Source organism: Triturus cristatus, chromosome 8 (genome assembly GCF_964204655.1).
Source record: "Triturus cristatus chromosome 8, aTriCri1.1, whole genome shotgun sequence".
NCBI lineage: Eukaryota > Metazoa > Chordata > Amphibia > Caudata > Salamandridae > Triturus > Triturus cristatus.
In genome coordinates this window covers 14,045,256-14,057,640 of record NC_140591.1, presented here as the reverse complement: position 1 = coordinate 14,057,640, position 12,385 = coordinate 14,045,256, and the positions used below count along the sequence as shown (strand labels likewise).

The window sequence follows — 12,385 nt, the reverse complement described above, 5'->3', positions numbered from 1 at the left end:
ACCGTGGTGTAGCCGCGTCATGTCAACCAGTCCTAGGTCCCCAGCCCATGCGTAGAGGCGTGGGGGATCTGGGGGCTGCCGAACAACAGTCATATTGGCTACCTATGTTGGCATTGAAGTCACCAGCAATGATGGTCAGACCTGGAGCAGAATTAGCCCAAAACTGAGAGACAGTCTCCAGTGTGGGGTCTACCAAGTGGAGGGGAGCGTAAACGCTGAGGAGCAACCACGTTCTTCCCATAAACATTCCTGTGACCACTACACAAAGCGACCCAAGGGGTCCGGGCATGCTCATGCACCACCAGTGGAAAGGTTTTCTTAAGGGTGGCCACGCTCGGGAACTTCAGGTACATCTCGAGTGGTGTGACCTGGAGTACCCATGACATGACCCATACCCATGGCATGACCTGGAGTCCCATGCCCGCCCAAGGAGCACTGTGGTCCCAACAAGCAAGTCCCATGGAACACCAGGGCAGTGGGGGAATCTTTTGACGTATGACATGACCGCCCACTTTTGATTTTATTGTTAACACCATTAACAATCCAGGTTGGTATATTACAGCCCTTAAGGGGTCATTAGTTCAATTCCTGGGCCATTTGAAGTAGGTAAAGGAACACAAAAGAAAGAGCGCAACACGCGATAACAGAACCCCATCCCTCCCTGATAGACCTGTCAGCCCTTTGGGTGGTCCCTCCTCATCATTATTTATTTTGTCCCACTTTTGCCTCAAACCCTGTTAGTATTTTTTCCTTTTTGGGAACCACCAGACTTTTTAGTATTGATGCAGATTCAGGGAGCCATTTTATCTACCCCTGGAACTTCTGTCTGAGGGCCTGGAGCACAAAATGGTGGCCACCTGTGACATCATCAGAACCCACTGGAACCTACTAGAACCTTCTGCAACATTCTGGAACCCTGTGATAGTTGGAGGCGGTTTGGAATGTTGGGAAGCTAAGTCAGAGTTGACAGTTGGAGCTGGCAGTTGGCACCTGACTGGTGAAGAGAGAGGAGCAGAAACCTGAAGGAGGAAGGAGTGAGGCAGCAGGGGTGGAAACTTGTGCCTGGAGTGGGGTCCATAAACCCACCCTTGATACTAGTCCCTACTGACTTAGACCAGCCTGGAGCCCTGTGTGGGAGAAAGCAAGAAAAACCATCTTAAGGACCTGGACAGCAGGAACAGGCCTTAAAAGTAAAGAACAGCGAGTACCTGACCTGGTTACTGGTAACTACCTGAAGTCCGACGTCAAGAAGCCTAGAGACCTGGAGACCTGGAGCCCGAGGTGGAGAAGCGGCGCTGACTGGAAAGCAGACGTCGTACCCGGAGCCGCCAGGGGTCGAGAGAGGGCGCCGACGGAGGTCGTGGAGAGTACCAGAGGTCGAGGAGGAAGTCACCCGAGGTCGAGTGAGCGGCGTCGACGGGGGAGTGAAGTCCGCCCTCCGGAGTCGCCGGAGACCGAGGTGAAGCGTGCCAGAGGTCGGGAGTGGAGATCGCACTCCGGAGTCGCCGGAACCTGAAGAGAAGTGTGCCGGAGGTCGGGAGTGGAGGTCGCACTCCGGAGTCGCCGGAACCTGAGGAGAATCGTGCCGGAGGTCGGGAGTGGAGATCGCACTCCGGAGCCGCCGGAAGTCGACATCGAGCCAAGGCCGCCCGACGTCATCGAACCGGAGCCGCCCGAAGTCGACATCGAGCCAAGACTGCCCGACGTCATCGAACCGGAGGTCGACATCGAGCTGAGGCCGCCGACATCGAACCGGAGCCGCCCGAAGTCGACATCAAGCCCAGACTGCCCAACATCATCGAACCGGAGGTCGACATCGAACCGAGGCCGCCGACATCGAACCGGAACCGCATCCCGGCGTCGACAAGGACTGTCATTGAGCCGAGGCCGCCGACATCGAACCGGAATCGCCTCACGGCGTCGACACGACTCCAGCGGCGTCGGAACTTCATAGAAAGGGCAGTAAGTGGAATAGAGGGCGCCTAAGGCCCTGTGAAGCCCTAAGAGACCATCCTAGGGGCTAGAGAGGTGCTGGAACCAGCTTGATTGTGCCAGGGGTGAGCTGAGACTAATACAGAGGGGTTGTGTAGTGTGGGTGAGCCAGATCTCTAGATTCCCCCTTGACCTACCTCAGTTTAGGCCTCAGCCTTGTCCAAACTAGGGAGGATACCCCTCAGGCCATCCATCTAACCACAAGCTGTGACTGGGCCAAATCAGCCCATAGTATTTTAAATGTGATCTGATTTTACAAATGTCATTGTTGGCTGATATTATTTATTGAGGGTTCTGTATTTATTGTATTTATCTAAGTTATTCCTGTGATGTATTTATTGTCCTGAGCTAACTTATTCCTGCACAGTATTTATTCCCTCACAGTATTTATTTGACCTGATCCTATTTATTGCACCTGTAAAGTGTTATTATTTATTTGACCTGCACTTTTTAAGGAAAAGCCTTGTGTACTGTGATTGTATTATTATTTATTTAATCAGCAACTAAGAGAAAAGAAGATAAAAAGATATATTTTCAGTATAATTTTTAAGGTGTAGTGTCGTTTTTGGAACGGATGCACGCATGGTTATTGTGTGGGTATGACGTATGCTTAGCACGGTGCCTGACCCCTGACCACTCGAGCCAAGCTACCACAGTGTATGTCTGGGAAGACCCACCACCACCACCCTTCCGGTGTGGGAGTGTGGGGATTTCTAACACTCCCCCACCCTACACTCTCCCCATGAAGCATGTGTCACCCTAACGGTAAAACCCAACACAGCTTTGCTTTTAGTGCCAGTATCCATCATCGATGTATGTGTCGCTCCCACGGTATCCATCATCGATGTAAGTGTCGCTCCCACGGTATCCATCATCGATGTAAGTGTCGCTCCCACGGTATCCATCATCGATGTATGTGTCGCTCCCACGGTATCCATCATCGATGTAAGTGTCGCTCCCACGGTATCCATCATCGATGTATGTGTCGCTCCCACGGTATCCATCATCGATGTATGTGTCGCTCCCACGGTATCCATCATTGATGTAAGTGTCGCTCCCACGGTGCTGATGCCGCCTCCTAATCCTTGTATAACCCCCCCGCATTCACAGGCGCCTCCTCCATCCACGTCATTAAGGACTGGACTTTCCTGTGGTATCCCAGTGCATTCTGGGTGATATGGGCTTGCTTTGCCCACATTAAACTCATTCGACTAGCACACCTGAAGACAGGGATTTGTAGGTGTAAAGTTCACGTCTGCCAACTCTGCAGTGACCTGGGGTGTTGCGATCATCAAATGGTTCACCCATACAACAGCTCACACTCAACCCACATACATGTCAGCTTTTAATTCCTTTATTTGACAACAAACAATTTCACTCCAACTCTTCCCTTGTGATTACCTGCTCCGATGACACACAAATAGTTGTGTCAATGTCATCTGACGTCAACAAGCTGGCCAATGAGTTCAAAAACTGTCTTAAGCTGGATTCTGAAAAAACTGAGGGGCTCTACTTTGGAAATAGCATCTCATTTTGGAAGAGCTCCTGGTGACCCCCACAATCTCGGTCCTCTTTCGTCTTCAGCTCAGAAAGGGAACTTCGGGGTAATGTTTGACAGGCAGCTCTGTTTCTCTGGGAACATCAATCATGTCACCTCATCCTGCTTTTATCCATGGTGGATCCTGAAAAAAAGTCTTCCTTAATATTGCGCAAACCAGTCATTCTGGCCCTTGTCCTCTCATAATTGATATTTGCAATCAGTGCTATCTCGGAATTCAGAAATGCTTGCACTCGAAGCTCCAGTCTTTCTAAATGTGGCAGCCCGGCGGCTTCTACGAATTCCTAAATTCAGTCCCGTCTCTGAGCAGCTCTGATCTTTCATGGCTCCTCTTTGTGAGAGGGTCACATTCAAGGCTTCGTGTTAGGTTCACAAGGCACTTTACAAGACTGGCCCTCTCTATTTTCAAAACAATTGTCTTTTGCTATGTCTCCTGTCATAACCTCAGATCAAGAGCCGCTAAATTGGTGGCCATTCCGAGAATGAATAAAGCCGGGTGGGGAGGCGGACGCTTTTCATCCTCGGCATGTAAGCTTTAGAACAGCCTGCCTCTCTCCTTGAGATCTCAATCCCATCAGAGGCATGTCAGGAAATGCTAAAAACTTGACTTTTATCCGCCCTCTCTAAGTAGACCCTATTCATAGGACGCCAGCGCCAAGACGCCTTTGGTATTTGCGCACTTTTATAACATGTTACTTACTTACTATTGTCTGGCTCTTTGGGCACATGACATTCTTTGTTTGCTAGTGTGTCCTTCCCCTCGCATTAGCGACACTGGTTTCCCACTCAGGTGATCGGACCATAGATTTAAACTATGAACCTCATTTGGAAGAATATTAATCCATAGTGAATCCAAGACTGCATCCTTCATGCTGGGGGACCACCGTCTCTTCCCAGCATCCCTCTGACCTGCTCTCTCCTTCCTGGGCTGATAGTGCGTGTTCATGCTGGGGGACCACCGTCTCTTCCCATGATCCCTCTGACCTGCTCTCTCCTTCCTGGGCTGATAGTGCGTGTTCATGCTGGGGGACCACCGTCTCTCATCAGCATCCCTCTGACCTGCTCTCTCCTTGCTAGGCTGATAGTGCGTGTTCATGCTGGGGGACCACCGTCTCTCATCAGCATCCCTCTGACCTGCTCTCTCCTTCCTAGGCTGATAGTGTGTGTTCATGATGGAAGACCACCGTCTCATGTCAGTATCCCTCTGACCTCCTCTTTCCTTCCTAGGATGATAGTGCGTGTTCATGCTGGGGGACCACCGTCTCTTCCCAGCATCCCTCTGACCTGCTCTCTCCTTCCTAGGCTGATAGTGCGTTTTCATGCTGGGGGACCACCGTCTCTTCCCAGCATCCCTCTGACCTGCTCTCTCCTTCCTGGGCTGATAGTGTGTGTTCATGCTGGAAGACAACCGTCTCTCATCAGCATCCCTCTGACCTGCTCTCTCCTTCCTAGGCTGATAGTGCGTGTTCATGCTGGGGGACCACCGTCTCTTCCCAGCATCCCTGGGACCTGCTCTCTCCTTCCGTGGGCCGATAGTGCGTGTTCATGCTGTAGGACGACCGTCTCTTCCAAGGATCCCTCTGACCTGCTCTCTCCTTCCTGGGCTGATAGTGTGTGTTCATGCTGGAGGATGACCGTCTCTTCCAAGGATCCCTCTGACCTGCTCTCTCCCTCCTAGGCTGATAGTGTGTGTTCATGCTGGGAGACCACCGTCTCATGTCAGCATCCCTCTGACCTGCTCTCTCCTTCCTAGGCTGATAGTGCGTGTTCATGCTGGGGGATGACCGTCTCTTCCAAGGATCCCTCTGACCTGCTCTCTCCCTCCTAGGCTGATAGTATGTGTTCATGCTGGGGGACCACCGTCTCTTCCCAGCATCCCTCTGACCTGCTCTCTCCTTCCTAGGCTGATAGTGCGTGTTCATGCTGGGGGACCACCGTCTCTTCCCAGCATCCCTCTGACCTGCTCTCTCCTTCCGTGGGCCGATAGTGCGTGTTCATGCTGTAGGACGACTGTCTCTTCCAAGGATCCCTCTGACCTGCTCTCTCCTTCCTGGGCTGATAGTGTGTGTTCATGCTGGAGGATGACCGTCTCTTCCAAGGATCCCTCTGACCTGCTCTCTCCCTCCTAGGCTGATAGTGTGTGTTCATGCTGGGGGAGCACCGTCTCTTCCCAGCATCCCTCTGGCCTGCTCTCTCCTTCCTGGGCTGGTAGTGCGTGTTCATGCTGGGAGACCACCGTCTCATGTCAGCATCCCTCTGACCTGCTCTCTCCTTCATAGGCTGATAGTATGTGTTCATGCTGGGGGACCACCGTCTCTCATCAGCATCCCTCTGACCTGCTCTCTCCTTCCTGGGCTGATAGTGCGTGTTCATGCTGGGAGACCACCGTCTCATGTCAGCATCCCTCTGACCTGCTCTCTCCTTCATAGGCTGATAGTGCGTGTTCATGCTGGGGGACCACCGTCTCTCATCAGCATCCCTCTGACCTGCTCTCTCCTTCCTGGGCTGGTAGTGTGTGTTCATGCTGGGGGACCACCGTCTCTTCCCAGCATCCCTCTGACCTGCTCTCTCCTTCCTAGGCTGATAGTGCGTGTTCATGCTGGGGGACCATCGTCTCATCAGCATCCCACTGACCTGCTCTCTCCTTCCTGGGCTGATAGTGTGTGTTCATGCTGGGGGACCACCGTCTCTTCCCAGCATCCCTCTGACCTGCTCTCTCCTCCCGTGGGCCGATAGTGCGTGTTCATGCTGGAGGACGACCGTCTCTTCCCAGCATCCCTCTGACCTGCTCTCTCCTTCCTAGGCTGATAGTGTGTGTTCATGCTGGGGGACCACCGTCTCTTCCCATGATCCCTCTGACCTGCTCTCTCCTTCCTGGGCTGATAGTGCGTGTTCATGCTGGGGTACCACCGTCTCTTCCAAGGATCCCTCTGGCCTGCTCTCTCCTTCCTGGGCTGATAGTGTGTGTTCATGCTGGGGGACCACCGTCTCTTCCCAGCATCCCTCTGACCTGCTCTCTCCTTCCTGGGCTGATAGTGTGTGTTCATGCTGGGGGACCACCGTCTCTCATCAGCATCCCTCTGACCTGCTCTCTCCTTCCTGGGCTGATAGTGTGTGTTCATGCTGGATGAGCACCGTCTTTCATCAGCATCCCTCTGACCTGCTCTCTCCTTCCTGGGCTGGTTGTGTGTGTTCATGCTGGGGCACCACCATCTCTTCCCAGCATCCCTCTGACCTGCTCTCTCCTTCCTGGGCTGGTAGTGCGTGTTCATGCTGGGAGACCACCGTCTCATGTCAGCATCCCTCTGACCTGCTCTCTCCTTCATAGGCTGATAGTGCGTGTTCATGCTGGGAGACCACCGTCTCATGTCAGCATCCCTCTGACCTGCTCTCTCCTTCATAGGCTGATAGTGCGTGTTCATGCTGGGGGACCACCGTCTCTTCCCAGCATCCCTCTGACCTGCTCTCTCCTTCCTAGGCTGATAGTGCGTGTTCATGCTGGAGGACGACCGTCTCTTCCCAGCATCCCTCTGACCTGCTCTCTCGTTCCTGGGCTGATAGTGCGTGTTCATGCTGGACGACCACCGTCTCTCATCAGCATCCCTCTGACCTGCTCTCTCCTTCCTGGGCTGATACTGAGTGTTCTTGCTGGAGGAGCACCGTCTCTCATCAGCATCCCTCTGACCTGCTCTCTCCTTCCTAGGCTGGTAGTGCGTGTTCATGCTGGGGGACCACCGTCTCTTCCAAGGATCCCTCTGGCCTGCTCTCTCCTTCCTGGGCTGGTAGTGTGTGTTCATGCTGGGGGACCACCGTCTCTTCCCAGCATCCCTCTGACCTGCTCTCTCCTTCATAGGCTGATAGTGTGTGTTCATGCTCGGGGACCACCGTCTCTTCCCAGCATCCCTCTGACCTGCTCTCTCCTTCCTGGGCTGGTAGTGTGTGTTCATGCTGGGGGACCACCGTCTCTTCCCAGCATCCCTCTGACCTGCTCTCTCCTTCATAGGCTGATAGTGCGTGTTCATGCTGGGAGACCACCGTCTCATGTCAGCATCCCTCTGACCTGCTCTCTCCTTCATAGGCTGATAGTGCGTGTTCATGCTGGGAGACCACCGTCTCTCATCAGCATCCCTCTGACCTGCTCTCTCCTTCCTGGGCTGGTAGTGTGTGTTCATGCTGGGGGACCACTGTCTCTTCCCAGCATCCCTCTGACCTGCTCTCTCCTTCCTATGCTGATAGTGCGTGTTAATGCTGGAGGACGACCGTCTCTTCCCAGCATCCCTCTGACCTGCTCTCTCGTTCCTGGGCTGATAGTGCGTTTTCATGCTGGACGACCACCGTCTCTCATCAGCATCCCTCTGACCTGCTCTCTCCTTCCTGGGCTGATACTGAGTGTTCTTGCTGGAGGAGCACCGTCTCTCATCAGCATCCCTCTGACCTGCTCTCTCCTTCCTAGGCTGGTAGTGCGTGTTCATGCTGGGGGACCACCGTCTCTTCCAAGGATCCCTCTGGCCTGCTCTCTCCTTCCTGGGCTGGTAGTGTGTGTTCATGCTGGGGGACCACCGTCTCTTCCCAGCATCCCTCTGACCTGCTCTCTCCTTCATAGGCTGATAGTGTGTGTTCATGCTGGGGGACCACCGTCTCTTCCCAGCATCCCTCTGACCTACTCTCTCCTTCCTGGGCTGATAGTGTGTGTTCATGCTGGGGGACCACCGTCTCTTCCCAGCATCCCTCTGATCTGCTCTCTCCTTCATAGGCTGATAGTGTGTGTTCATGATGGAAGACCACCGTCTCATGTCAGTATCCCTCTGACCTGCTCTCTAGTGCGTGTTCATGCTGGGGGACCACCGTCTCTTCCCAGCATCCCTCTGACCTGCTCTCTCCTTCCTGGGCTGATAGTGTGTGTTCATGATGGAAGACCGCCGTCTCTTTCCAGCATCCCTCTGACCTGCTCTCTCCTTCCTAGGCTGATAGTGTGTGTTCATGCTGGGGGACCACCGTCTCTTCCCAGCATCCCTCTGACCTGCACTCTCCTTCCTGGGCTGATAGTGTGTGTTCATGCTGGGGGACCACCGTCTCTTCCCAGCATCCCTCTGACCTGCTCTCTCCTTCATAGGCTGATAGTGTGTGTTCATGATGGAAGACCACCGTCTCATGTCAGTATCCCTCTGACCTCCTCTCTCCTTCCTAGGCTGATAGTGCGTGTTCATGCTGGGGGACCACCGTCTCTTCCAAGGATCCCTCTGGCCTGCTCTCTCCTTCCTGGGCTGGTAGTGTGTGTTTATGCTGGGGGACCACCGTCTCTCATCAGCATCCCTCTGACCTGCTCTCTCCTTCCTAGGCTGATAGTGTGTGTTCATGCTGGGGGACCACCGTCTCTTCCCAGCATCCCTCTGACCTGCTCTCTCCTTCCTAGGCTGATAGTGCGTGTTCATGCTGGAAGACCACCGTGTCTTGCCAGCATCCCTCTGACCTGCTCTCTCCTTCCTAGGCTGATAGTGCGTGTTCATGCTGGGGGACCACCGTGTCTTGCCAGCATCCCTCTGACCTGCTCTCTCCTTCCTAGGCTGATAGTGCGTGTTCATGCTGGGGGACCACCGTCTCTTCTCAGCATCCCTCTGACCTGCTCTCTCCTTCCTGGGCTGATAGTGTGTGTTCATGCTGGAGGACCACCGTCTCTTCCCAGCATCCCTCTGTCCTGCTCTCTCCTTCCTGGGCTGATAGTGTGTGTTCATGCTGCGGGACCACCGTCTCTCATCAGCATCCCTCTGACCTGCTCTCTCCTTCATAGGCTGATAGTGTGTGTTCATGCTGGGGAACCACCATCTCTCATCAGCATCGCTCTGACCTGTTCTCTCCTTCCTAGGCTGATAGTGTGTGTTCATGCTGGGGGACCACCGTCTCTTCCCAGCATCCCTCTGACCTGCTCTCTCCTTCCTAGGCTGATAGAGTGTGTTCATGCTGGGGGACCACCGTCTCATGTCAGTATCCCTCTGACCTCCTCTCTCCTTACTAGGATGATAGTGCGTGTTCATGCTGGGGGACCACCGTCTCTTCCAAGGATCCCTCTGGCCTGCTCTCTCCTTCCTGGGCTGGTAGTGTGTGTTTATGCTGGGGGACCACCGTCTCTTCCCAGCATCCCACTGACCTGCTCTCTCCTTCCTAGGCTGATAGTGCGTGTTCATGCTGGGGGACCACCGTCTCTTCCCAGCATCCCTCTGACCTGCTCTCTCCTTCATAGGCTGATAGTGTGTGTTCATGCTGGGGGACCACCGTCTCTTCCCAGCATCCCTCTGACCTGCTCTCTCCTTCCTGGGCTGATAGTGTGTGTTCATGCTGGGGGACCACCGTCTCTTCCCAGGATCCCTCTGACGTGCTCTCTCCTTCCTAGGCTGATAGTGCGTGTTCATGCTGGGGGACCACTGTCTCTTCCCAGGATCCCTCTGACCTGCTCTCTCCTTCCTAGGCTGATAGTGTGTATTCATGCTGGGGGACCACCGTCTCTTCCCAGCATCCCTCTGACCTGCTCTTTCCTTCCTAGGCTGATAGTGCGTGTTCATGCTGGGGGACCACCGTCTCTTCCCAGCATCCCTCTGACCTGCTCTCTCCTTTATAGGCTAATAGTGTGTGTTCATGCTGGGGGACCACCGTCTCTTCCCAGCATCCCTCTGACCTGCTCTCCGCTTCCTAGGCTGGTAGTGTGTGTTCATGCTGGGGGACCACCGTCTCTCATCAGCATCCCTCTGGCCTGCTCTCTCCTTCCTGGGCTGATAGTGTGTTCATGCTGGGGGAGCACCGTCTCTTCCCAGCATCCCTCTGACCTGCTCTCTCCTTCCGTGGGCCGATAGTGCGTGTTCATGCTGGAGGACGACCGTCTCTTCCCAGCATCCCTCTGACCTGCTCTCTCCTTCCTAGGCTGATAGTGTGTGTTCATGCTGGGGGACCACCGTCTCTTCCCAGGATCCCTCTGACGTGCTCTCTCCTTCCTAGGCTGATAGTGCGTGTTCATGCTGGGGGACCACTGTCTCTTCCCAGGATCCCTCTGACCTGCTCTCTCCTTCCTAGGCTGATAGTGTGTATTCATGCTGGGGGACCACCGTCTCTTCCCAGCATCCCTCTGACCTGCTCTCTCCTTCCTAGGCTGATAGTGCGTGTTCATGCTGGGGGACCACCGTCTCTTCCCAGCATCCCTCTGACCTGCTCTCTCCTTTATAGGCTAATAGTGTGTGTTCATGCTGGGGGACCACCGTCTCTTCCCAGCATCCCTCTGACCTGCTCTCCGCTTCCTAGGCTGGTAGTGTGTGTTCATGCTGGGGGACCACCGTCTCTCATCAGCATCCCTCTGACCTGCTCTCTCCTTCCTGGGCTGATAGTGCGTGTTCATGATGGAAGACCGCCGTCTCTTTCCAGCATCCCTCTGACCTGCTCTCTCCTTCCTAGGCTGATAGTGCGTGTTCATGCTGGGGGACCACCGTCTCTTCTCAGGATCCCTCTGACCTGCTCTCTCCTTCGCAGGCTGATAGTGTGTTCATGCTGGGGGACCATCGTCTCTTCCCAGCATCCCTCTAACCTGCTCTGTCTTCTTCTTCACAGGCTGACAGTATATGGATGGAGATCAGAGATGATGATGAATTGCCCACCGCGGACGAGCTGGAGGACTGGATCGAAGACGTTCTCTCTGGGAAGGTAAACACTGAAGATGACGACGATGAGGAGGATGACGATGATGATGACGACGACGACGATAATGATGAAGATGACGACGACGACGATGATGATGAAGATGATGATGATGACGACGATGATGATGATGATGACGATTGAATGTATGTGCCTCAAGAAGGATGGCGACTGGAGGGCGAGTCGTAGTGCGACCAGGCCAATTGCAAATGCCACCTTTTAAGACTGGTTATTATTTTATTAAAAAGAAAACTTGTGTATCTTTCAAAAAAGAAAGATTGGCGTTACATTTCACATTGACTTTTCTGGTCTCTTTTCCTGCCTGGCGCTGCTGATCCATACTAACTGGCCCTTGTGTGTCCATCTATTTAATGTATTTATTTATTTATAGGGTTTTCTATAGCGCGAACGTGACCACCGAGGGTATCAGAGCGCTTTACAGTTTATACATCTGGAAGGATACAAGAGATAAAAACAGAACGAACAAAGAACTAAGTGAACAGTCTTGTAGAGCTGGGAGTCTTGGCAGCTAAGGCTAAAACCTGTGAGGGTGCCCTCAGTCTCCTTGGAAGCTCCCTTTCTAAGGCAGATAGGTCTTCATCGATAACACTTTGACTTCCTTCTTGAAAAGGGCAGTAGAAGGATTCAGCCTGACTTCAGGGGGCAAGGAGGTCCAAATCCTCAGGCGAGACCGGAGAAGGCTCGATTGTAGGTTTTTCTTTCCTTGAATTTTTGTGGTTTGAGCCGTAGAGTCCTGGCACTTCTAGAGGCTCTCGATCGACCTGAGATTTAAAGTTTATGAGCGAGGTACATCGGGGTATTGAAATGAATGGCTTTATGTGCCATGCATGCAATTTTTTATTGTATCAGAGGTTCATATGGGAGCCAGTTCAGGGACATCAAATCTGGCGAGATATGGTTGTATCTTTTAACACCTGTTCGGAGCCTAGCAGCAGAATTGAGGGCAGCTCTAAGACGAGCCATCTTCGATCTTGGAAGGACGCAAAGGGTTGTGCTGCCATAATCTAGCTTTGAGCTCAATGTGCCTCCATCTTTTTTTTTCTATAAATTCACGGCCATTTTTCTTGGTCCTTTCTTGCATCTCCAGAGAACCCATTCGGTCAATCAGTTATCTGCCCCACGGCCAACAAGTCAACT

The 12,385-nt window shown here is 53.4% G+C and overlaps 1 protein-coding gene across 1 annotated transcript in view; it reads left to right on the top strand.

Moving 5' to 3' along the window:
* Window positions 1-11,521, top strand: part of CASQ2 (calsequestrin 2) — a 301,670-nt gene extending 290,149 nt beyond the window's left edge. Inside the window, exon 11 of the mRNA XM_085620733.1 lies at window positions 11,141-11,521. Within this exon, the coding sequence (XP_085476859.1) occupies window positions 11,141-11,371 (231 nt within the window). The 3' untranslated portion in view covers window positions 11,372-11,521. The remainder of the gene's footprint in view (window positions 1-11,140) is intronic.
* The last annotated feature ends 864 nt before the right edge of the window (window positions 11,522-12,385 follow it).